We start from the raw sequence: 27,503 nt of genomic DNA, 5'->3' as shown, positions 1-27,503 counted from the left end.
AAAAAAAAAAAAAGGAAAGCTATGGTTAAGAAGCAAGAGTAGAAGCTGTGAGTAGTTACTACCAGTACAGAAAGCTTGAAACAGACTTGTATTCCCACCCCAATCAATGCTTCTCACAGAAGCACATTGAATCCTCTGTTATGTTAATTCTGGCAATCTCTATCTCTTCTGGGTCATACCATCAAAACTCTGAAAGCAATTCAAACATTTTGCCACTCCCTTTGACCGTTTATTTTTTAAATCTGAGATTAGAATTGTGAAACACATAGTGGATTGATATAAAGAAGAAATCAAGCACCAGGAATAAAGATTACAAAAGAGTGAGCTCCTTGAAGGTTGTTGGTAATAGACCAATCATGCCAACACAAAAAAAATTAAATAATACTTTAATGAAATTTCATACTTTTAATAAATTACTTTCATCTTGTTAGTTCTGATCTAGAATATCTTTGTATTTAACATAAATGAGATAAAATTATAAAAAGAGATTCATCCTCTATTTTACATTATAACATGCATAAAGTAAAATTTCAAAAATTTAAATAAATGTGTCAGAATATTCATGGAAAGTATTCATCTGTGAGATTATGTACTTATTTGAATAAAGTGTCTTTTTACAATATATTTTGATTCTTCTATTTCTCTGCTTCCTCTTTTCCTCCTCTATCTCTCATCCTCATTTTTCTCCTCCTCATCCTTTTTCCCTTTCTCTTCCTCTCATTCATTTTGTCATTGGAATCTATTTCTGAGGCACATGAGAAAATGAACCTCATTAGTTTATTTTTTCCTTAAAATGGTATTTTTGGAAAAAAAAAAAGCAGAAGATGTCACCTTCAACTGAGGATGATATGCCAATTTGAATATCATATCCTCTGACTGTTGCAGACATTCAGAACTATGTGTGCCATCCCAAAGAAGGTCTTCAACGGCAGCTATTTTTTAAAATGTTGTTTTACAGTCACATTCGATTTACTATTAGGTTATCCTCGAATTAAAATAGCTGATACCATAATACTAAATACAAACATTTTAAAGCTATTGTTATGATGTGTTTACCATTGCCATTACTTTTAAAACCAAGGAATGCACAAAGTCTGGTAAGACACAATCAGCAGTGAGATACAATCACAGCACCACATAAGAGAAATGTAATGTATCATAGCCCTAGAAAAATAACATTCATCTGCTTTGTAATCTCTCAGATTCGATTGCAGCAAGGAAATATTTATACTTTCATACAAAAACACATGAGAACCATGGTTTAGGATGGCTAAAATTTTGAGCAAAAAATAGTTTTGTCTTCATCACGTATTGTGTATTGAGCTTTATTTGTTTTTCTCCATCATCAACAAACTTAGCTTACCTTTCATCTAATCTTTTAGGGTCCTGCTCTTTGCTTCCCAAGGTAATGACTAGATCATTTGATAAAATGGGCCCAGGCTAATGTATTGATGGTTATAAATGTGTTAATGTCCAAATCTTTAGCCACAATTCCTTCAAGCTTTTCAGATCAGATACGAATCTTAATGAACACGTTTGGAGGGAATACTCTTTGTTGTCTAACTTCAGTGAGGGGAACATAATGGTACTACATAAACTCACTCTTTAAGGCTGGCCTGTCATAAATGCTTAAATACTCATCAGTGCAATTATGAAGAAAGCCCATTAGGGAAAGAATTGAAACCTAGCATATCTGGAACATAAGATAGCTGAATTAAAAAAAAATAGCTAAGATAGATTTAAAATTTAGACAGTAGAAGACCCATTTATAATTCTTAGACATTAATTTTAAAAGATCATTCAATGACAATTTAAATTATTGGGCTTGTGCTAGAAAGAAGACTACTCTTCTCCTATGTTAAAACCACATTCACCTTTCTGTCCCCAGAACACTTGCTTCTTCCCTTTATAATTGGTGTTCTCTATGCCTGGAACACTTCCCACAGAAATTAACATGATTGCATGCTCATTGCATTCTCAGGAAGCATTCCTAGGCCAAACTAGCTCAACCCATTACCCCATCACTCTCTACCACATTTGTATCTTAAAAATAGAATCTGTAATAATCTGAAAGAGCTTTGTTTCTATATTTGTTTAGACTTTTTAACATACTTCTCTTTATTACAAGAAACACCAAGAGGTCAGGGACTTTGCCTGTCTTACTCATTACACAGCAGATACTTAGCAATTATTGAATAAATGATTAAATATGTCTATTTGTGATATAGGTCATCTTTTGGATATCTCGATCATTAGCCATTCTTCATTTGTATGTATTATGCATACAAAAAAACACCAGTTCCGTTTTGTTTTCTAGTGACAATACATTTCTTAACCAGAAGCTAAAGTGGTTTGGGAGAAGGCAGAAGCTGGTTTAGAAATTAATGCAGAGAAATAGCTAGTTGGAAAGAATACTTGCTACGTACACAATTTCTTTTAGAAGACAACTTGCTAGTAGCAAGGGATTGTGTTATGTATAAATTTTATAAAATATCAAGAGTATAGTAATCACTGAATACTTGCGTTCATTTATTCATTAATTCAGCAAACATCCATAGTATGGCACTCTATGGTTGGTGCTGTGCACACAAAAATAATTAACATGATTCTCTCACAAGTTAGAGGTACAGTTATAGTCACCATCCTTTTAGGTAAAACTGCAAGCATGAAAAATAAACTGCAGTGCATCTAGTCATTTTTCCACTTGCTTTCATTTCCTTCCTTCTTTAGGCACCCTTTGTATCTGGCTCTCCTTGCTTCTTCAATCAACTGTAGAAAAGTATCTGATAAAATTTCATACTAAAGTGTAAGAGATTTATATTGGCTATGTCCTAGAGATATTTACCTTATATCAAATTAGAAAGCAAATGAGAAACTCTCTAATTATGGACTTTCCAAACCAGACAGGAGAAGGTAGGATTATTTTTAAAGCCGCTGTTCCTGAAATCACACCGCCTAGGAAACTGATTAATTTGCTTATCCATTAACTTTGAGAATTTTACATTGAGCAACAAAAGGAGTCTTCTGTAAAATATAATAGGTGAGACTCCATGGACACTTCTAAAACTAAGTAAGTTTCTTCAATGCATTTAACATTTGGAGGGAGGACACTTTTGGTGTGCTCCTTTCTCTTTTTTTTCCCCTTTCCTTCTTTTCTTCCTCCCTTCTTTTTCTTTCCTCCTTCTCCTTTCTCCTCATCCTCTTCCTGATCCTTCTCCCCCTCTTGGTCTTCCTCCTGTTTCTCTTCCTTCTGCTTCATTTTTGCTCTTACTTTACCTCCTGGAAATCCTGAAGATATGAGGAAATGTTGTAAGGAAAAAAAAAAGAAGAAAGGGATTTTCAGGACTCAGCCAGCATGACCAGGCAGTCAGAGGCAATGAAGAAATTGCTTGGAAGGAATAGGTTGGTGTTGGGGTCTATTCAGTTGTTGTCCTCTCCTTTTGGCCTGACTAGGGAAATAGTTAGTGATAGAAGTGGGGTATTTCCTAAGCTTAGATGCTTGAATTATTCATTAGTCAAAAGTAAATTACCATTTAGAGGCAGGTGACACACATTTTCTCGAACAATTATTATCACTAATCATCATTTTCCACAGTAATTTGTATGCTCTCATTATTAGCCCTTGATTTCTATGTAAATCCTTTCCATAAAACTGCCACAAGATGGAAGTTTTTTTATTGGCTTTCTTTACCTCTTGATATATTTCTTGGCATTTTGGCATTCTTCATCTGGCACTTGATGGCTGGGTTTTCAGATTAGGCTGACTGTTGACATGCCCATGTAAAACATTCTTTCATTGAGCATATTGCATTTGTACAGGAGGCCACCTTCTCCCACCTTCTGCCATATTGTGCCCATATTTTTTTATGTCGATTGTCCAAACATTGACTCTCACATTTTCCCCCTTTTGATTTTTCATTGTGCACCACATTTGACACTTTAACTACTTTTACTAGTTGTCCATGCCTTGTCATAAAGACTGAAACTGACACAGGCTTTGCCTAAACAGTTGCCTTGAATAAGTACATTTGTCATATGGATATCCCCGTCAAATCCTTTAGAACACCTTGGATACTTTTCTGCTAATCTTTTCTTACAGTTATTTGGGCTCCAGGACTCAGCTAAGTGCAGGGAACTATCATTCTTTGTAACAGTTATTTCATACCAAGAGTAAATTTTTAAATAAACCCCAGAAAGTGTTCTTGAGATTAGCTAGTTCATGGCAGCTTGTGGCTTGTGTCCCTGTCTGGCTCTTGAGGGAATGATCCAGTTTGATTGAAGAATTGCTGATAATTCTATTAAATTGAAAGAGCTCCACTTTGATCTAATATAATATCTAAAATTTTTACCTTTAGAATAAACCTCATTGTACTGGTGAGGAGAGGGATGGACACCCTAGAAAGAGTCAATGCATTAACTTCCAGCATTTACAGGTTAAGTGACCCTTAATAAGTCATTCAAGAGTCGCTTAACCTGTGAATGAGACCATCTCATTCAAGTCCTGGCTCTCTGATTTACCAATGGGGTGACCCTATGGCAAGCTGATTCATCTTCTGCCTCAATTTTTCTCACCTGTAAAAAAGCTTTACTGATTGTGCCTATCTCACAATGTTGTTATGAGGATTCAATGAGTTAATACCTGAAAACTTGAAATTAGTGCCTGGCATCTAGTAAGTATATCTAGTGTCAGCAAAGACTGTGATGATGATGGTGAGGATGGTGGTACATGAATAGTTTTCCTGCAACAAAAAAGGATGAAGCCTTAGCAAAATGGACACAAATGTATAATTTTTTTAATCTCCAAAAGGGGTAAGAATGGTCTGAAGGACAGGTGATATTGTTTGGATATTTGTCCCCACCCGAATTTCATGCTGAAGTGTAATCCCCAAAGCTGGAGGTGGGGCCTGGTAGAAGGTGTTTGGATCGTGGGAGTGGATCCCTCATGGCTTAGTGCTGTCTTCATGACAGGGAGTTCTAGCAAGGTACGGTCATTTGAAAGTGTAACACCCCCACTCCTGCACCAGCCCCACTCTCTCTCGCTTGCTCCTGCTGTTGCCATGTGACTTGATTGCTCCTCCTTTGGCTTCTCCCATGATTGTAAGTTTCCTGAGGCCTTTCTAGAAGCTAAGCAGATGCCAGCACCATGCTTCCTGTACAGCCTGCAGAACCTTGAGCCAATTAAACCTCTTTTCTTTATAAATTACCAGTCTCGGTTATTTCTTTTTTTTTTTTTTTTTTTTTTTAGACAGAGTCTCGTTCTGTCACCCAGGCTGGGGTCTCCTGCCTCAGCCTCCCAAGTAGCTGGGACTAAAGGTGCCCGCCACCACACCCGGCTAAGTTTTTGTATTTTTAGTAGAGATGGGGTTTCACCGTGTTAGCCAGGATGGTCTTGATCTCCTGACCTCGTTATCTGCCCGCCTCGGCCTCCCAAAGTGCTGGGATTACAGGCGTGAGCCACTGTGCCCAGCCTTCAGTTATTTCTTTATAGCAATGCAAGAACAGTCTAACACAAGAGATATTTCCTGTGGAGAGCAGGCCTAGGTAAGTATCTCTAAGAGAAAGTCCTAGGTAGCCCCAACATCCTGACATTGAAGAGGAATGTATTATGCCTGATCCTTCACAAGTGTTCAGGGCAAGCGTTGTGACTAAGCACTCCTGCAACAAGCATTCCTCGTTAAAGACTGAAGAGAAGGTGGTTTAGTGAAGGGATTGAGTGACTTTTCCCTAAAGAAGCTTTGTAGCCTTAGCAGAGCTATGCTTTTCATGACCCCTTTCTGGAACCAAATTCATGGTTACAAATTATGCACGAACATCTCCAGTTGGTTTCCTACATTAAAAATACTGCCTCAGTTTTAAATTTTATCTGAAGGCTGGTTACACCAAGCTTTTACCTGTCCTATTTTTAATGCGTTAAGTCTGTATTCTGGCTCATTGTTGAGTCTTGTCATTTTGGCCAGAAAATGTAACTGCAGTGCTACTGACATTGTCCTAATGGTATCTTTACATAAAGTACAATTTTCTTAAACAAGGAAGAAAGGCAGCTTCAAGATCAGTGACACCAACACTGTAAAGTGAGGGTTTTAACTTCAAGACCTATTCAAGCAGTTATCTGTGTCAGCATACGTGTGTGTGTACGCACACACACAGACTTCAGAGACACAGGCAGAGAAAAACACAGCCTAACATTCCACATCATTGTGAAGCTTCCAGAAGTATGAAGCTCAGGATTCTGTCAACACAGAGTACTGTTACAATATCCAACCTGCTCCTCCTGCTTTTGACATTTCTAAAGAAGCAAAGGAGCTCCTGCTGTTCAGGCACTGCAGGAGAGGAACGTACACTAGCTGTGCCCAAAGGGGTTTGCATTGTAAGCTGGATGAAAATAACTTCTCTATCTTTACTTGGAAAATTATTTTTTTTCCCACATAAAATAAACACAACAGAAAAACATGTCATTTCAGGAACATAGTGTTTCACAGACCCCTAAGTCATTGCCATCACAATTTAAAAATCAATTCTGGCATGCTGAATTGAAAAAACTGGGAAGAACCAGTTAGAAGAGGTATATAAATATAAAATCTAAATGTAAGAAACAACAACAGAGGAGGCTGAGGCGGGAAGATTGCTTGAACCAGGAGTTTGAGATTACAGTGAGCTATGACTGCACCACTGCACTTCAGCCTGGGTGACAGAGTGACACTCTGTCTCTAAAATAAATAAATAAATAAAAAGGAAAGGAAAGAAACAACAAGAACGCAGTCATTAATACACAATAGGTAAGTTTTCCTTGATTCGATGTCTTTGTTTTTAGAAAAATGTTACACATTTAATTGAAGTAAATAAAGAAAATAACCCATAGTATTTTGCACACTAAAAGCCTTGATTTTTGAGTCACTTTTAAGTATATGTTTTATTTTAACCTAGAGTTCCACTTTGATATTACTTATGACAATTCATGTGTTACTACTATTGCTATCATATAAGCTACTTGGTTCAGTTGGCAGAAGACGGGAAGTAAATTAGCCAAAGTGTATGGTTGGACTCCTGTCCAGTAACGACTAGTTGGCTTGGCTGTCTGCCAGAGCAACAGATTATATTTCGAACTCTTCTCAACAATAGAGACTATTCCTTTTTTTGTTTGTTTGTTTGAGATGGAGTCTCGCTGTCCTCCAGGCTTGAGTCCAGTGGCGTGATCTTGGCTCACTGCAAGCTCTGCCTCCCGGGTTCAAGCGATTCTCCTGCCTCAGCCTCCTGAATAGCTGGGACTACAGGCGCCCGCCACCTTGCCCAGCTAATTTTCGTATTTTTAGAGAGATAGGGTTTTGCCATGTTGGCCAGGCTGGTCTCTAACTCCTGACCTCAAGTGATCCGCCCGCCTCGGCTTCGCAAAGTGCTGGGATTACAAGTGTGAGCCACAGCGCCCAGCCAACAGAGTCTATACTTTAAAAAATTATTTTATTTTCCAAAGTACCAAAAATCATGCTGTTCTGCACCTAGGATTTAACAACTATTTTCTTAGGGAAGAAAAAAAGCAAAGAGAACATCACGGTCATCTCTGGGTCATCTCTCGGTCGTGTCCTTTGGTTACAAATGGCTGACAAGATCATCTTCTGTTTCTCAGCCATTATCTTCTTTTCATGGTCAAAGTCTAACAGAATTTACACACTCAGTTACCTGAGAACTTAGTAAAAGTTACTTCAGACTTTTTTTTGCTATGTTGTTCCTATTTCCCAGATACATGTATTTTATAATAGAAGAATAAGAAACTCATCAGTCAACTATTTCAAAATCCTTAATATTCAGCATTAGAGGACACTGATTTGTAGGGGAAAATGCAAATGAACTCATGAGAACATGTAACTCCTTCTTCCCCCATTCTTATTTAACCTCACATTTATGTGTAGTAATGGTGTACAAAATTACAAGTTATCTAGTTAGTACCTGATTCATTAACTTAAGATAGTTGAAGATTCTAACTTGCTTTAACATTTTTTTTTTTTTTTAAAGCCAACTTGAAGCACTCTGGCTTCTTTCAGCTTATAGAGAGATGTTCTTGCTGGTATAACGAACTTACATATTAAATTAGCTGAAACGCTCTCAAACTAGTCCCCAAAGGGGCTGGGTAAAACAACAGGAAACATACAGGAGACTGGATTTGTAAGTAGAATACGACATCCGATAGCAAATAATTTGGGTATGTGTAAAGTGTGAAGTGAGGAGCATGTTTCTGCAGAATTACTCACTTACTATGGGTGGAGGGAACCTCTCTTACAAAACAATGTAACCTTTAAGTACGTATGTATAAGTTTATGTGGAAATACTGCATAGATTATCTAGGAATGGGACATTATTAGCTGCTCATAGAATTGATATGAGAAATAATATTAACCTATCCATATGCTTACAAGACTACAAATAAAATGGTAAAATGCTATTGTATTTCTTCTTTCAAAATTCAACTTTGGATGGAATTGGAGACCATTATTCTAAGTGAAGTAACTCAGGAATGAAAACCAAACATCATGTGTTCTCACTCATAAATGGGAGCTAAGCTATGAGGACACAAAGGCATAAGAATGACACAATGGACTTTGGGGACTCAGGGGAAAGGGTGGGAGAGGGGCAAGGGATAAGGCTACTATAAAAAATTAATTAAAACTGAAAATAAATAAATACAATTCAGCTTAATTTTATTTTTATGCATATGAAAATAAAAATTATAGGCTGGCATGGTGGCTTACGGCTGTAATCCCAGCACTTTGAGAGGTTGAGGTGGAAGGATTGCTTGAGCCCAGGAGTTTGAGACCAGTCTGGGCAACATGAGGAGACCCCAGTCTCTACCAAAAACAAACAACAAGAAATTGACCAGGTATGGTGGCACATGTCTGTAGTCCCAGCTACTCGGGGGCTGAAGTGGGAAGATCACCTGAGCCCAGGAGTTCAGAGTTATAGTGAGCTATGATCATGCCACTGCACTCCAGCCTGGGCAACAGACTGAGACCCCGTCTCAAAATAAAATATAAAATAAAATAAAATATAAAATGAAATAAAATACAAATTATGATAGAAATTATTGACTTTGAGAATTAATGAAAATATTATGTTAGTTGCTAATCTTAGATTGAACTTAAGTCCCTATGTTTTCCATAGTAATCAAGGAGTTTATTTAAAACCAGAAAATATTGTTGTAGTTTAAAAATTACTTTTTGGCCAGGTGCAGAGGCTCACACCCGTAATCCCAGCACTTTGGGAGGCCAAAGCAGGTGGATCGCTTGAGGTCAGGAGTCCAAGACCAGCCTGGGCAACATGGCGAAACCCTGTTTCTGCTAAAACTACAAAAATTAGCCGGGTATGATGGCATGAGTGCCTATAATCTCAGCTACTTGAGAGACTAAGGTAAGAGAATCACTTGAGCTTGGGAGGTGGAAGTTGTAGTGAGTAGAGATTGCACCACTGCACTCCAGTCTGGGTGGTAGAGCGAGATACCATCTCAAAAAAAAAAAACTTATTTTTGAGTGTAAAATAATTCAAATGTGCAGAAAAATGCTAACGAAATAACAGAATATCAAAAATTTATTAACCACCATTCACATTTGAAAGATCTTAATTTTCATGTAGCCTTTTTAAAGAAAATAAATAAGTAAAAATTATCCTTCCACCTTCTAATTCTGTCTACTCTCCTTTTCTTTCTTTCCAGAGGTAGCCACTCTCTAAAAGTTAATATATATTTCTCCTGTGCATTTTGGAAATCTTTTACTACATATTTACGTATCTATACATTTGCTTTTTCTCCAAAACTTATGTTTTTAAGATTTTTCCATGTTGATGCATGCAAAATAACTGCCCATCAGTAGAGGAAATGAAAAATGATGGTTCATTCTTATATTAAATGGTATTAGGAATTACCGTAGATAAAATAGATCTAAATGTATTAACATATTAAGCTATTTTTAAAATCAATTTAAAGGTCCCAACAGTCATGGAATACTTTATTGATATAATTCATTCACTAATTCATGAAATATTGTTGGGAGTTGCTTCTGTGCCAGGTACCATTCTAGCAGCTTAGGGTGCCACAGTGAACAAAACAGATGAAGCCCCATTTTGGCTAGTTTGCCACCTGGAGCATGTACCAGTTATGCCAGCCTCTGGTTTGCCGCTAAAGGAAAGAAATAAGTATCATGCCCAGAAATGGTCAGGGTGGCATCCTAAAGTTTCCAAATCGGTATTGATAACCTCCCATCTTTTTCTGACCATTACCCAAGAGTCAAGCAAAGGAGATGAAACCTTTCTGTGGATGGCTACATTCAAGAACTAGACTGCCTTACTTAGGTGTGTGGCCCAGGAGAATGTGAAGGAGAAGGAGTCAGAAATCCTTTTGTGTTAATTTTGAAAATGCTGTTCCAAGGCTCTACAATATCAAATGTCTGTAAATGGCTAGGTGCATGGAATACCCATCAAATACCTTGACCTTTGGCTCATTATTGGGTGGCCTTTGAGACAGCAGGCATACATTCTGGCTATAAATTATCTAGAAAGCTGAAAACATGAAAGAGTTTAATTCAAAGACCATAAAGGTATGAGTAAAGTCAGATGATTAGTCTAGAACTGCAACACTATAACCTGAAAAAGTGTCAACAGTGGTGAGGCATCAGTGGTAGTCCAAGGGTGAATCAAAGGTCCAATATAATCAATTTTTCAGGTAAAGGCAGGGACAATGTCTATTGAAGTATAGTGAGTTCTTCATCGAAAGACCAATTTTTGGCAAAAGTCATAAGTCTGGCATGCAGTGGTGGCATCTGCACCAGAAACATTGTTTTTTAATATGTGCCCATTCCATGATGATGGTTGTGTTGCTATGTGTGACGCTATAATAGATCCAGGTGACAATAGTGGCTGTCTGGAAAGTTCAGGCTTAGCAGCTTGATTCCAGTCATTCTCATTCAAAAATGAATCTTTACAAAGGTATGTACTGAGTGACCCAGATTATTCGATCGGCAACCACAATTTGTTTTTGCAACCACAGTTTGTTGCCCTTAAACAGGGCTGTCTTTATTCTGCCACACCAGATGTCTAAGCCATTGACTACAGACAAAGAATCAGTAAAAATACAACATGTGTGGCCCTCAGAAGTATTGTGTAAGGCAAGGATAATGGCTTTCAATTCAACTCATTGTGGTGACAAGTCCTTACCACAGTCTTCCAGTCTGCCATTGAAGTTGGATGATTAGTGCCTCCTAGCAGATACTATCAGCTTTTAATTTAGTTAAATCATCAGTGAGCTAGGCCCAAATATTTAGGAAAACCTCCGTGAATAGAATTCCATTGAACTATTGGTTTTGCTACACGTGGTGGAGTCAGGGATAAGGAGGTCCCCACAGGGGTAGCTGTCACTTTTTCATGTAAATCCAAAATGCTGCCAGGCCCAGGCTGCCTGCATTCTTGATATACCGTTTCCATTTGACTCTTAATGCCTGTTGGGCATTCCTAGCTTGTTAATCATCAAGCTGGAGTTGACCTGAACTAAAATGGGAATGGCAGGGCAGAGAGTCACAATGCTTGCACGGCTTTCAACAAGACCTTAGTAGCAGGTTAATAGCTTCCTTTTTCACCTATGTTAGGCAGTGATGGCGTCTTGTGAGGTCCTGAAAATGACCTCTCTGAGAATCTGGCAGCCTTTAAGTCTTTAACTGAAGCTGTGATTTCTTTTCTCCCTCTGGGTTTTTATTGTTCTTGACGACTCTAAAGGGAGGGTGCATGTAGTGATTCCTGTATGGGCCCTGTCTATCACTGATGGAACAGGGAAGTATAGGCACATACCACCTTAATTTCATTACACGTTCAAATGTGGAAGTCACGGTAGTACATAGTGGTAGCATAAATGCCCCACCCATAAGGTCACTTTAGTTTATTTGTCTACTGTGAACTTTACCTAGATTCCATCAGTTGAATTCAGGTGCATTTTTCCCTACAGGGATACAGGTCAAGGAGTCTAACACATGCACATCAAGGGGTACAGTAGCAGTACCCAGATCATGCTATTCCCCAGCTGTGAGTTTGGGAGGTGCAGGGGTGCTGGTGAGGCTAGTCCATTGGTGGAGATAGTAGGAAGAAACATAATTTTTAGCCTTTTCATTCCCCTTGACCCTTGACTCTAAGATGGATATCTTAGCCCCGGTGCTGTTTCCTCCTCTGTGCACCTTTGGCATCTGGAGACTGCCTAGGTCCAGGGATCCCTTTCTTTTTGTCCTTGTCTATGTCATTACATTTTGTCTTGTGAGCTTTCAGCCACTCAACATCCAGTGCCTCTTTCTTGTTGCTAGGCAAGTTTGACTATAGCAGAGACCAGGTAGACAGGCATGGCTAGCCCTGTGCAATTTGGCAAAGCTTTGCATTCACTTTTGCTTTTGAGAGGCTGCCTGCTTATGGTGCAACCAAACTTCTAATGTTTGCAGTTTATCCAAAGGTCTATATTGATGAGCAAAACCCCTATTTCCGACATCACTTATTTCAGCTTTAGAAGTTGCTTGACTCCATAGCCACAGCCACACTATCTTTTAGCTGGAGTTTTCTGTTCCTTCGTAATGTTAATATCCCTTCCTCTGCCCATTTGTAGGAGAGTGAGCAACAGCTAAGACACCGTTTCTGTAGCTTGCTTCAATTTTAGCTCTCATTGTTTATTCTTCATTAACAGGTAAAACAGTGGGGAACTCTTACCCACTGCCACCCATACTCCATCTACCACTTGGGCAAGAACATTAGCTACTGGATTCCAGGGGGTCTTTTCATATCTTCGAATGAAAACTGTGGGAACCTTGTCCTTCCTTTTTTAAAAAGAAACATGTTTCTGCCACCAACCCATCCCCCTGCCAAAAGTTAGAAACTATTGAGTAAGCCTGTTACTATCTGATAGAGGTTGGCAGAAGACATGAGACTCCTGAGTCAGGCAAAAGTATTTATTTCTCACGGCACAGCAAACAGCATGAGCATCAACATATTTGCACTGATTCCCTTTGTCCACAGTTCTGTGTGATACGGTGGTGTGATATAGCTCGGATGGTTGCTATGCGCACCGTGGGTTTGTATAGCTGAGTTTGGGGAATTCACGACTTTTATAACATGCAGTAAAAAAGCCCACTCTTTGTCTCAGAGGAAGATTTTACCTTATCTTTCAAGGCTGCTCACTGCAAATCCAACCTTGAGAAATGACCTGGTTAAAGAGTAGTCCAGTCTTGAGGCTGGGCGCAGTGGCTCACGCCTGTAATCCCAGCACTTTTGGAGGCTAAGGTAGCAGATCACTTAGGGTCAGGAGTTCAAGACCAGCCTGGCCAACACGGTGGAAACCTGTCTTATGCCTGTAGTCCTAGCTACTCAGGAGGCTGATGCAGGATAATTGTTTGAACCCCAAAGGCGGAGGTTGCAGTGAGGCAAAATCGCACCACTGCACTCCAGCCTGGGCGACAAAACGAGAAGACTAGGCTGGTCCTGCATTTGCATTCTTGGCAAACCCAACAAGATGTGTATCAATGGGAGAGACCCATAGAGGACTGTCTCCCAACAATAATACTTCTTCATAATAGTTTCATTTTCTAATCTTTTTGAACATATTTTAAATTATTTTTAAAAATTGCATTTAGAAATTTTTTAATATTTAGTTCATTACTCCTAGTTGTTGGTTCCAGGTAAGGAGAGTAATCATTTACTATCCCCAGTTACTCCCTAGAACCTTTCAGCTCCGTTGGAGGTATATTTATTTTTCACTAAGATGCTGTGAATGTGTAGTGCTATATAGTGTGCTAAAATAGGTAAATACTGAGTGATACACACGTGTGTGTGTATGTATATGTATATGCACATACACATAACTATATAAAAATCTATGTATAATGTGTATAACAGTTATATATATGTGTGTGTATACATAGTTTTAAAAACCTTTATAACATCCCTAAATATAGATATTATTTCCATTTACAGATGAAGAAACTGACCAAGAGTGGTTAAAATTTTTTTTTTCATAACTTGTAGCTGGCCAAGGGGGCATTAAACACAGGTATCAAAGTTTATAATCTTTTGACCATACCATGACATGATAAAGATTAAAATATTTCTTAATATATAATAAGTTATATATTACTAAGGACTTAGGACATTGCTTATTACATAATTAAAATAGCACAAGACCACAATTGAAGATCATTTTAATCTATATGATGGTTTATAATAAAACAAATGCTGGTGTTTGGATATCTCTATAGGACACTTGCTTGCTCACCTTTTCTACACAAGTGCACCTTTACGTCCTCCTCTTCAGCATGAAGAAATATTGGGAGTAATACAATGGTCGCTGTTTGATGTTATCCAGGAGAAACAGAGCAGTCATCCTTATAATGTGACCTTATAAATTTGACCCAAATATCTACTTTCTAGAATGCGGTTTTCTTATATTCTTTCTGCTTGTCCTCAAACACTGATGTTTGCTTGTGTTGGGTGTGCACAGCCTTGTGGTGGTGACAGACAAAGGAGAGCAAAAGCCAACGTGGGAAATATTTTGCTATGATAGAGTTCATTTTCCGAGACAAATATCCATGTAGATAAAATCAAGGCTTCTTTTCTTCTGTTGATTGTATCAATCTAATTCATGTTCATGAACTAGATATACATTATGTGTGTGTGTTATATATATATTATGCGTGTGTGCATATAAATGCTGAATGTCAATTAGAATTATATACACATATTTGATCAAATGCATTAACAACAAAGAGTTTCTAATGCTTTATGAAGAATCTTTTGTTTTAATGTTTGACATCTTTTTTCTTAATAATTAAGAGAATATTGCAATGTCTACTGCCCTCCTCCCATTTAAGCATTTTTTTCTATTGATCATATGTACTTTTCTCTGAAATTCATACACTCATGAAATTCCACTGCTAGCTTCAGAGGACTTAAGCAGATAGGCCTTGCACTTAATTTCACTAAGTGCACCTCAAAATGCACCCAGGCCTTTTATTTTTATTTGTGTTGTCCTTTATTTAACCCTCAAAGACGAATGGCTGAATGATCAATTTTATAGGAAGGTGCTTTAATATTACCAGTTGCATTGACTCTCACTCTTGGTACTATATATATTGAAGCTTCAAATAGTTTCCCTGGGGTGAAAATTAATGAAGCCTCATTTTGGACAGTCTAGAGACAAAATATTAGAATTTTAGCTTTCTTATTCTTTTTTATCTTCTGAGGTTTAACATTATGTTGAGCAAGAGTTAGTACGAATATGGTATAAGACGCCGGATAGCAAAATAATCAAGCCATTTAATATTCTGCAATAAATAATATCTTCATCCTTGAAGTAATCAATTTATGTGATGTGTATTGTTACATTACATGATCGGTCTTGATGTAATTATATTAGATTACTGCTACTACTTTAGCATTTGTGTGAACTTGATCAAGATTGAACTGAAATTTACCTCCCTTTATCTGTGGTAATATAATAGTACAACAAATATAGTGGAGTATGTTCAAAGTATTTAAGAGAACTAATATTCTTTGAGTAGTTTATCTTGATTTGAATCAGGGCTCAATGGAAGCATAATGATTATCTGTATTGAAGTAGGCCCTCATATACTTCAACAGGAGATACCTTAGAGTGGTAGCCCCTACTAGTATTTCTTTTCCTTTTTCTTTCTTTCTTTCTTTCTTTCTTTTCTTTTCTTTTTTTTTTTTTTTTTTGAGACAGAGTCTTGCTCTATTGGCAGGCTGGAGTGCAGTGGCATGATCTCGGCTCACTGCAACCTCTGCCTCCCAGATTCAAGCAATTCTTCTGCCTCAGGCTCCCAAGTAGCTGGGACTACAGGTGCACACCACCATGCCCGGCTAATTTTTGTATTTTTAGTAGAGATAGGGTTTCACCATGTTGGCCAGGATGGTCTCGATCTCTTGACCTCATGATCTGCCCACTCGGCCTCCCAAAGTGCTGGGATTACAGGCGTGAGCCACCGTGCTTGGCCTCCCTACTACTATTTCTTAGATAATATTCTGAATTTGAGATTTGTCTTCATATAAGCATTTTAAAATTCAGGTGAAATTTACACAGAGTGAAATACACAGATCTTAAATGTACACTAGGTGAATTTTAACAAATGATCCCAGTCAAGGTATATAACTTTTCTGTCACTGAAGTAAGTCCCTTGGTGCCCCCTTCTAGTCAGTTCCCACCGCCACCAACTGGCAACTACTGTTCTCATTTCTATCAGCATAGATTAGTTTAGTCTGTTCTTGAACTGTATATAAATGCAATTATACAGTTTGTTCTCTTTTGTGCCCAGATTCTTTCATGCAGCATAATCTTCACATAAATTTTAATGAGTGATTTTTAATAATTGTTATCACAATTAGCACCGAAATTAGTTACATTCTGGTTTATCTAATAACTAGTCATACATAATTTTTTAAATACAGAAGTTTAATGTATCATGTCTCCTATTTCTTGATTTTATATTTCGTAGGAACTTTCTCTTCTATTCTCAGAGTCTACAAAATGCATTATTAAAAAGGCAGGAAGAAAACTGGGCTTCATCAAGGTAGGTGAGGAAGGGCTGTTGTGTATGTCTTTATATTGTCAGTACCTCTAAAGTGGACTCTGGAGAGGACACATTGGTTAGAAGCCAAAAATCACCCTAAAACTTAAAGTATAATAATAATAAAATAAAAAAAGTCATTTTTCTGAGTTCTTTCATAGTCATTAAACTCAAAGGACAAATATCATTACTGGTTGGGGGATTCAGGAGAGAGATGGAAGAAACTATTATTCTCTCTCTCTCTCTCTCTTATAGATACAGGGTCTTGCTGTGTCCCCCAGGCTGGAGTGCAATAGTGCAATCATAGCTCACTATAACATTTAACTCCTAGGCTCCAGTGACCCTTTTGCCTCAGCCTCCAGAATAGCTATGACTATAGGTGTGCACCACCATGACAGGCTAATTTTTATTTTTTTTTTGTAGAGACAGGGGTCTCACTATGTTGTTCAGGCTGGTTTTAAACTCCTGGGCTCAAGTGATCTGCTCACCTCAGTCTCCCAAGCCATTGGGATTACAGGGTGTAAGCTATCGCTCCTGGCCAGAAAGTATTATTCTTTATTTTTGAAAAAAAATTTACTTCACTTGACAAATAACAATTGTACATATTCATGAGGGAAAGCATTATTCTTTTATTGCCAGTAGAATTCTGAAGTATGGAAAATGTTTTTTGATTTGCTCAAATAATTTTTTTCACATGCAAAGCACATAAACCAGGATAGTAAATGGGAAGAATGAAAAGATGGAAACAGTGAAAAATATTATTTTCAGCCTCCCAAATCTTACTTGGAAATTTAGCTGATGAATTTGAAAGTACCAAAAAGTAACATAGTCTCCATGCAATTTCAGCTGATTGTTACGGACACAGGAGTTGGTAAGGATGACATGCTTTCCATGTTCTAATACTATAGCTGGGTTGGTCATAGGGGAGCAGGTTACAATGGCAATGAGCAAGGAAGCAACAGACATTCAGCCAAGATCTCTAGATTTATAGTCTTAATATTAGATGGCTGATAGCATAAACTGCTTATTAACCAGGCAGAGTAAATTAAACCTTATAGGATGAATTCTAAATTCATATTTGTGATTTAATTATAGAAAACTGCTTGCTTGAGTAAGGCTCTTTGGCCAGTTAGTGTAGTCAATAGAGAAGCAAACTGCTAACCCTAAGATTGTGGTCGTATCATCCAGAACTGACAGCTGAGGTCATCTGTGCCTGGAGAATCCTAGAGGCGAGCCTATCAGTCCTGAGGTTTGCTCTACACACTGGCGTTTTCTTTCCAAAGGCTGCTTCATTAGAGGAGAGTTCCCTGCAAATCTATTCAGTGTGTGGCATTTGCTTTTTTGGGGAAGGCTTTTTTTCAAACTAAAATCTTAAAAAAATAAGTAGCATATCATATAGTTCAAAAATAAAAACAGTATTTAAAAGTACGTGCTGTTAAATCTTTCCTTTCATTCACCTCTTTCCCCAACCCCTTGCCGTGTTGGTAACTACTTTCTTCATTTCTGGTTTTTTTTTTAAGTTTTTTATTTTTGATTTTTTTTAGATGGAGTCTTGCTCTGTCACCCAGGCTGGAGTGCAGTGGCACAATCTTGGCTCACTGCAACCTCTGCCTCCTGGGTTCAAGCAATTCTCCTGCCTCAGCCTCCCGAGTAGCTCTGATTATAGGCGTGCCAGCATACCAGCTAATTTTTTTATTTTTTATTTTTAGCAGAGACGGGGTTTCACCGTGTTGGCCAGGCTGGTCTCAAACTCCCGACCTCAGGTGATCCACTTGCCTTGGCCTCCCAAAGTGCTGGGATTACAGGCGTGAGCCACCGTGCTCGGCTGTATTTTCATTTCTTTGTGTGTTCTTCTAGGGTTTCTTTATGCAAATGTAAGAAAACTTATTGTTTTGGTCTCCTCCTTTTCTTACCTGAAAGGTAGCTTACTCTGTACACTGCTTCATTATTGTTTTTTACCTAATGATACGTTCTGGAGTTTTCCATACCAGTACATAGAGGCTTTAGTTTGTTTTGTGTTTTTCAAAAAATGGTTAGATAGGATTCAATTGGGAGGATGTACCACAATTTACTTAAGCACTCCTGTAGGGATAGGCACCTTCCCTATACTTTAATCATGAATATTACACATATAAGCTTTTGCATACACATAGGTTTGCATTTCCAAACAGGGCTCTCTCATTTGTAAAAATAAACGAGTATATCATATAGAATATTTCTGGAATAAATGTTTGAAGAAAGTAATTGTTTCTGTAACTATCACTTCTAGAAAAGCCTGTGTTTTGATATATTTAGCACTAGTAGTGTGAAGCTTTGGGATGAATACCTGCACAGCTCGGCTTTCTCTGTAAGTGGAGTACGTGCTTTGAGCATTAGCAAAGTAGGATCCTACCAAATTATCTTTTGGGAACGTGATATTCCTAAAGAAATAAAACAGCATACTGTGGTCATCATAGGAAAAATCAGAACTTTGTTGACTTCTTTTACCATCATTTTACACAGTAGCATTGTGTTTACTTGGAGTAACTTGTGGGAGAGTAGGGCTCCCAATCTTTTTAGTGATTAGCACCTATCAAGTCTTAATGGAGCCTCAGCAACCCTCTGAGTTAGTGACAAACTCTGTGACTTGGAGAAAATCAGTGCTTAGAGGGAATAAATAAGTTGGCAAATGTTACTTAGCTTGTAAGGGGCATAGTTGGTTTAATTATTAACCAAGACCTCTCAAAAAAACTGCACCCTTGTCACAGTGTCATCAGGTAGGTTAAATAAGATCATGTAGGTCAAGTTCATTGTAGTGAAGGAACTGTGTGTCTTGCCCCCACTCACACGCCAACTTCAACGTCTGTTTCCTCAGGTTGCCCCTGCCATTGCAACCTCCCAGGCATTGGCTCTCCCTTGGTGGAGCACGTCAAGGAAACTAACAAGGCCCCTACATTTCTGGCCCTGGAGTGTTTGAGCAAAGTCCTCTCCTAACTACTTTCTATTCCATGCAGAATTGTCCCACTAGTAGTTCATGTTTCCTCCCATTTCAGTCTGGCCCTTGTACTGAGTTGCCAGATTCAAAGGGTGAGCATCCTTTCTAGAAGGTGGCTACTAAAAATGGGTATATGAGGGCTGGAAGTTCTTCCTCCAGTCTGAAGCGATCCAGACTGGGTAAGAGATGGAGCTGATGATTTGGCAGCCAAGGTTATCGGTAATATCAGAAACTACTTTAAGGCCAGAAACAATGATCGTTTTCCCATGTTTTCCTAATTCTAACTCTTAACAAAAGTTCCCAGGAAGGAGGCCGTGCTTGGGACAGGAGAGGTTAAAGGGCAGCCTCATTTTTGGTGATGGAGATATTTGCTCTCAGGCAATTCGGACAGTTGGAATCCAAGGGATATGCACAGTAGGGAAGTGAACTTGGCTTTACTCCTTCATCACTGGATCTTGTTTAGAAGTCAGTCTGCAAGGATAACACATAGGAAAGATGCCATAGAAATATGCAAACAAAATGGAAAAAGGGTTTTCTCAAATCACAAGATGAAAATTCAGATGCTCTGTTCTGAATAGGGTTCCCTTGCCAAATTCAGTATCTCTATTTAATCCAGACTTTCAAACATAATTGAAAGAAAAAAAAAAAAACACCCACACATCCAAATCAGGCCAGCATTAACTGATATCCTGAGTTTAAGTCCTTATTTACAACATTCTCATATTCTAACTCAACATACTGAAAATTGAAGTGACTACCTTCCTCACAAAGCAGTGACCTCTCAATTTCCAATTTGGACGTTACTAGGATCCTAATCATTTAAGCCTAAAACTGTAAACTTTAACAATTCCTTATCTATCACCACTCCTACTATTAATCTAACCATTTACTGAATTCTGACAATTTTCTCTCTCCTAAATATTTCAATTACTTGCTTAAACCTAATTCTTTTAAATTTGCGATTATATAATCAGAGGCAAACTAACTCTTCCAGTCTTGTCTCTCACTGCTCCCCTACACACGGCTACACTTTACGTAAACAGAAAGGCCCACAATTCCTGCAAGTTTGTCTCTTGCTTTCCCATCTCTGTACCTTTGTATCTATTATTTCTTCCTTGTGAAATGCCCACATCCGGGGATGGTGTCATAATTCCAGGGCCCAGTGCAGTGCAGAATGAAAATGTGGAAGTCCTTGTTGAAAAAGTGAAATAAAAGGTTCTCTCTGTGTCCACTTTTTCCTGTGTATCTCCTCTGTTCAGGCACGTGCTCTATTGTCCTATAGGACTTTACTCACAACATTCAAACTCAAACATTGTGTTTCGTTTAGTGTTCTGCTATCATTATCTTGATAATAAAATTATCCTTAATAATTTTAATTTAATTTAATTTAATAAAATTTTATTTAATAAAAATTATTAAGGATAATTTTATTATCAGGATATTATCAGGATAATGATAGCAGAACACTAAATGAAACACAAGGTAGGGCCATGTGTGACTGCAGGGGTCACAGGCCCACAAACAGCCTTGAACTCATCCCCTTCTGGGCCCTTCCCAATCCTGCCCACCTTCAAAATCAAGTGAAAGGCTTCTGCTGGGTGGATAAAGAAGTGTCCATGCTCTGAGCCTCTGGTGTGCTCTGTCCCAGGATGGCCAAAGTGGCTCCCTCGTAGTACTTTGTAGACTTCCCTGAGAATGCCTTTTATCTCCTATTAGTTTGTAAGTTTCCTAAGAGAAAGGGCTACATCTTCATTCATCCTGGAATCACCACATGAGTTACATATAATAATTGCTTAATACATGTTTGCTGAAAATGAATACAAGAGAACAAAGCAGAAAGCACTGCTATTTTGAAGCCATATGCAACATTTCCTCGAACTGCATTCTTTTCAGAGCAGATATCACTACTAATGCAAAAGTTCAAGTTCTCCAGCTGGCTAACTGGTGGTGTCTTGTTTTCCTTTTCAGTTTTTAAATTAATCTTTGTATAGATCTTTTTAAGGACATTCCCCTTTAGAGATTATTATTGAATGTTAATAATGGATATATTTGATAGTCTCTAAAATGTATGAATTCACTAATTTATTCAGATTTATAAGCCTATGTTTTCAACCTTTAGAAATTATTTTGATGAAGAAAAAAGGAACTGCTTTTAGAAACACTTTCTACAGATTTTAGTTAAAAAATAACTTATTTTATGGTACTGCTTTTCACAGTGACTTTTGAAAAGTTCTGTACATTTAAACAGGTTATCAAAGATCTTCATGGAACTTCTTTGATAAAGAAGTTGAACCATTCAATAAGAACCTTAAACTTCCAACACTGGCTGAATTCAGTAATACCCTAAGAACTGTTATCCAATTTACACCCCTCCCACACAAACACACATATCCATCTTTTCATATAATATTTTGAGTTGAAAACTGAGATAGCTCATTTGTGCTTGTGGCATAAGCTGCTTTTTAAAAAACACAATAAAATTGAATAAATTTAAACAGCAAAACATTAATTTAAAAAAATGCACCACGGACACTGCATCACTAAGAAAGCCAGTAACTTTACTGAATTGTCTGCAAAATACAAATTATACCTTATTTCCAGCAGGAGAAACTTTTGAAAATTTCCCACTTTTATTCACTACAGACAGCTGAATTAAGTCCCTTGAGATACACAGATGTGGTTTAACTTAGTTATAACATCTTGTCATCTAGTGGCGACAAAGTCCAGCTTATGCCGCTGTGAGCCTCTATTTGAATATTTGTTGCAAATGCTTGTATGCCCTCATTTACAAGCGATTTTAATTACTCTCATTTAATGGAAACAAGTCCCCAGGAAAAGAAAAAGAAGAAAAATGATACAGCAAACCATCTGAAGCAATCCAAGTCCTATGCCTACAGTGACCCAGGTCTACTTTGCTCGAAGAGAACACTGGTACTGCATTCAAACCACAACAGAATCCGTCACTTAACTGACCTCTCTGAATTAAACTGAGGTATGAATCAATTTGAGGTATGAACAGGGAAGGCAAAATGCAATACCAGATTATGAAAATAACCAAAATGGAAAAATTTGATGTAGAAGATATGTGGCTTGGATTGCTCCACATCTTTGGTTAAAACATATTAAGAAAAGCCTTTAATTACATCTGTAGTCTGAAGCATTCTAACAGACACCAGTATTCCAGCAATCTTCAAAAGATCTGTAGTGGCAGGAAATTAACGCCATAAAAGTGACGACATCACGGCAGATGGCACAAACGAGAACAGATGAAGTATGCCATGCTTAGGCAACAGCCTTTATTGAGGGTTCAAGTGGCTTCTTCTTTAAAAAAAATGTTTTTTAAAGAAAGAACTACAAAGCATTTACTCTCCGGAGAAACAAACAACAAAATAAAGAGGGCAAAAAATGCTATCTCTAAGTTAAAAGATGGGTATGTAAGAAAAACAAATACATAAAAGTGTGTGAGGGCAGGCATTCTTTTAAAAAGTGTCTTGGAATTTTGTTTTTTCATTCTCACTTTAGTTAACTTTTAAATGATCTGGGGATGACAGGTATTTTTATATTCATCATTACAAAATGCTAAATTCCACCTTTGGGAAAAAATAAGCCATTTTACTAAAAAACACAATTTTTAAAAAGGTTGAAATAAACAGCCTCCACGCAGCAATGCATACAATATACAGGTTGTGCAGCTTGCGTATATTGCATCACTGTTACCAGTATTCAAGCTTCATATTACCCAAAATCTTTTAAAATAGGATTAGATATAACAATACTCGCAGTTGTGTAAAATGCCACTTATGGTTCTTTTACTTGCAATGAAGAATGTTGCCTAAAATGTTACTCTAGGACGGGTTATGTAAAATAATACTCCCTCAGGGCTCTGCCCTAAAGTCTGGAATACAAAGGATTTACTGTGATTAAAAACCATACTAGCTTTGCAAATACAATAAATGGTAAATTACAGATAAGGTATAAGGGTAAAGATAGACCAAGATTGTTTACAGAAAGTGACTCATCACAATCAAAATTGTGCTTCTTCTCATTAAATCATCTTTAAAAAATTCTCAGATTATCCCTTCGCTATCTTGCCACCACTTTATAAGAATTCAGTAGTGGGAACAAGAGATGACTGGCATCCATTTTCGAATGATTTTGTTCTCTTCATGTTCTTATAAAACTATTGTCAGAACTGCTATAAATAGCCAAGGCTTCTGCTGGTACTTTAGCTTACTTTATCTTCAGCATTAAAAATTCACTTTTTCTTTGTTGCTGAGGCAAATTGCAGGTTAAAAAACTAATATGGCTATTTCTTCATATTTTTATATAATGACCCTTTCCCACCCACTGGTATCTACTGATATTGATATACTAAAGTATTTTGAAATGACGAAGAACATTTGTGACATGTTTGCATATTTTATACACATCAAGTTAGAAGGATGGGTTGTAAGGATGGGATCAAGTCTATGGTGAGGAGAATGATTTTCTTGTTTTTTTTTCCCCTGTGCGTGTGTGTGTATGAGTGTGTCTATTTTCAGGGATGTTTTTGTTTTTCCTCTGCATAAATGTTATTCTTTCATGTTCCATGGATACCTTGAGTAGTGGGATATATATGAAATGGTTGATAGATTTTTTTTTTTTAGTATATAAAACATTAGTACAAGGCAGGCTAGCATCCTTTATGGATACAGCCAAAGGTGCATTGTGGTCTAATTGTGGATTTCAGATCAAGTTAAGAAAAATATAGCCTAGTTAATAAGGTCTCTTGGCTTCTGCCACCCAGCGGCAGCCTTTTACAATGAGAAACACATAGCAACTATGCAAGTAAAAGAGAAAGAATGGATAAGAAATGTCCTACACATGATATAGCAGTGTTGATATTACTGCCTATATCTTCTTTGCTGTGTATGTCAATGCATATGATTGGAGATGAATCGACAGATCTTCACATTCCAAGAGAAGGAAAATCTTTCCTAGACTGAAATATCTTTTAAACAATATATATTGACTTTCTTATGGCACTCACTTATTAAAGGGTCTGAAAATTAATCCCTCATAGACGAATATTAGACAAGAGTCATTTTTTTAAATTAAAAAAAGGGACATAGAGAGGTTCTTTATGGGATTTCTTGAAATGGCTATTAAATCTCTTTATTGAAGAAAAAATAGATGACATACATGCTTTATGCAGAAGTGACATTTGGGGGTCCTGACACACCGGGATTGTTCAACAGTCCTATATTGCTGACAAGATTGTCAAGGGTCAGTTAAAATAATTAAAAACGGATGACAAAGCAACTATCCCTTTACCTGCTTCCTTCTTGTCTAGCACCCAGTCTTTCACATTTTTCTTCTGTGGGAATTTATAACTTATTCACCAAGTAAATTCCATATCACTTGTTTCTAGGGCCGTATTTGCAGGACATGTGCCCCAACATAGCTTCTCTATTCTGGGCATATTTCTAAAAAGCGTATCAAATTCTAGGCTGAAAACCAACCAGATGATTTAGAATATGGGCAAGTTAGGATATGCACTTACTGAATTCCAAGATGCATGGTGAAATGGTGAGATCAGAAAGGGGCCCTGCATTTGATAAAAATGCAAAAAAACAAAATAAAAATAGCATGAAAGAAACTAGTATATACAATGGATGTCAGTTGACCCAATAGATTGCTAATGTATTAAAAACAATTTAGGGTGTTGCAATGTGATATGTTCTAACCCCACAGGTTATCCTTTTGACAGCTGACCTTAAACTTATAAAATGTATGCAGAGTAAAAGAAAACAGAAAGAAAATAGTTACTCAAATGTGCAACTGCACAAATATACCCCCCTCCCGCTATTAAGATAACAAAACTTCTGCTATTACCATAATATTATATATATTAGAAAGCTATACACAAGCATGTTAATTTCACAGATTTTTTTAAAAGATTCTTAATATTTTATATAATTAGAAATACACATTTCAAAAACAAAACTTCTACAAAGAGAAAACAGTTATCTTGGTTAGCAAAGCATGGAGTTCTTCATGGCTTAGGGTAGTGCTTTCTATACAAAAAGTCCTTTTTGGTTTTTTACAGGACTGTTTAAAATATTAGCGAAGCTATCAAGGGGAAAAAAACACATTTTGGCTTAAGTAAACTACAAAAAGCCACAAATGCTTTGCAAACTCTGTCTTACCTTTTATATGAAAATAAGCAAAATGTAATGTACATATTTTTATATTTTTATTTAATAAGAGATGCAGACCCAGATTTATTTATTTATTTAATTAAATACGTTAGCCCTCCAACTCCACATTTTTTTTAATAGGTATGGTCCTCTTTTAATGGTCTTTGATCCTTTTTAATGAGTGCCATACGCCAATGATATGCCTGCAGGTTTGTGAGCATTCTTGGGATGTCAGGTGACCTGGTGTGTTCCTAACATTTACCAGTGGCCACCCATTACCGGGTCTGTCCAAGCATCTATACATTTTTCTATATGTTGCATAACAGCTGCTCTCTCTTTCAGTAAAGATCTGCCGCTTTTGGCAAATGTTTCCTTTTGTCTATTTACATGTAAATAACGTTGAACCTGCAACATGACACTATCTATTGTAACATACATTTTGCAAAGGAGCACAACAGTGAAAAGAAGTTAGCCTTAAAATCTATTTTGTACAAGTGTTCTGTTGTACAACTCAAGTGCTAAGCTTATCTCAGCATTTCTGTTTATCTTTATACTGTATCACTGAGGCAATTTAAAAGTACTTTTACAAAACAGAGTACCTGACTTTTTTTTTCCACACACGGCACATATAATGCATATCGACCCCCCTTCCCCATTAAGGTATAGCACACACACACACTGCAAGAAAAAAAAAAAAAACTAGTAAGTAATAATCTGATCATGTTGCCCATCCTTCAGAAAGTCGCATGCGCTTGACTGAGGGACTTTCCCTTTCGTCCGGCGAAGGTCTGGTGAGTCCAATGGGGGAGTGGAATTCATTCCGGTGATCCTCTCGGTCGCTCCCATCGTACGAACTGCTACAGCTGCTCAAGCTGTCAACAGGAGATCTCCCCGCCTCGTGGCGCGTGTGTTGTGGGTATCTCGAAGGGGTGGTGGTACGGTCTCTAGGAGGAGAAACAGGTTCTGACTTGATGTTGAGGCTTTGAGTAGAAGGCAGGGAGAGATTTGAACTCTGAGATAAATGAGTGCTAGTGCAAGCTCTGTAGGAGGAAAGGAAACCCAGTTACAGATGAAGGAGGCCTGGAGGCCCCAGGAACTCACAATTACATCAAACATCAGCTTAAAGACTCGCATAGACACCAGAGCATGCCCAGAGTGAAGAGAACGTGCTTGGAAGCACATAAGGGCATCGCCTTCTTAGGGCGATTTAGGATGCCTCTGTTGATTTGCCCGGTAGTAATTACAGTATTTAACTGGTCCAGGCCTCATGAATTATATCTCTAGTCTCTGACAGGCTCCCTAAACATATAGGTTACCATTTCAGAAAGGTTTAAGACACAATGGAAAAAGCATTTTCTGTGTTCATGGACTCTATCCCTAGACTAGTTCTAAAACTTAAATTTCTAAGCATTTAGATACAGTGTTTAGCTCTGGAATTAGACTTCCTTGATTTACTAATGCTTATGTTTGAATATCATTTTTAAAAGCTTATTATCAATATAAATATTTGCCTCCAATTAATAAGCACATACAGATGGAGTTACATAGTCTTCAGAGAAAGTGAAGGGAGTTAAATTTTAAATGACTAGAACTCAAATGCTGCACAATAACTATATCTGGCAAAAAGCTTGGGAGGTGGAAAAAAGGGAAAGGGGGAGGGAAATTGAAAATTAGCTGCAGAAAGTTTAAATGTTGGTTTTCAAACACTTAAGACTTTCTACTCCATTAAAACTGACCATTTGACTTTCTTCATCCTTCTGCAGTTAC

At 37.5% G+C, this 27,503-nt stretch overlaps 1 protein-coding gene and 1 long non-coding RNA gene across 25 annotated transcripts in view; one reads left to right on the top strand and one right to left on the bottom strand.

The window, feature by feature from the left end:
• Positions 1–9,211: 9,211 nt before the first annotated feature.
• Positions 9,212–26,682, top strand: LOC116810878 (uncharacterized). The gene is made up of 3 exons (XR_004370414.1): positions 9,212–9,349; positions 16,512–16,586; positions 26,475–26,682. It is a non-coding gene; the product is annotated as an uncharacterized LOC116810878 (long non-coding RNA).
• The window catches only part of MEF2C (myocyte enhancer factor 2C), a 170,420-nt gene continuing 165,011 nt past the window's right edge, over positions 22,095–27,503 (bottom strand). For 9 of the 24 annotated variants that reach the window (XM_032156870.2, XM_058440730.1, XM_032156868.2 and 6 more), the window contains one exon: positions 22,095–26,680. In XM_032156870.2, coding sequence (XP_032012761.1) covers positions 26,455–26,680 — 226 coding nt within the window. In that variant the 3' untranslated portion in view covers positions 22,095–26,454. Of the gene's footprint in view, positions 26,777–27,503 lie in introns of all 24 variants that reach the window. The other 15 variants (XM_032156859.2, XM_032156861.2, XM_032156857.2 and 12 more) reach the window with 3 other exon arrangements.

Source organism: Hylobates moloch, unplaced genomic scaffold (assembly GCF_009828535.3).
Source record: "Hylobates moloch isolate HMO894 unplaced genomic scaffold, HMol_V3 SCAFFOLD_6, whole genome shotgun sequence".
Classification (NCBI taxonomy): Eukaryota; Metazoa; Chordata; class Mammalia; order Primates; family Hylobatidae; genus Hylobates; species Hylobates moloch.
The sequence above is the reverse complement of the archived record's forward strand: the minus strand, read 5'-3'. Positions and strand labels throughout refer to the sequence as shown.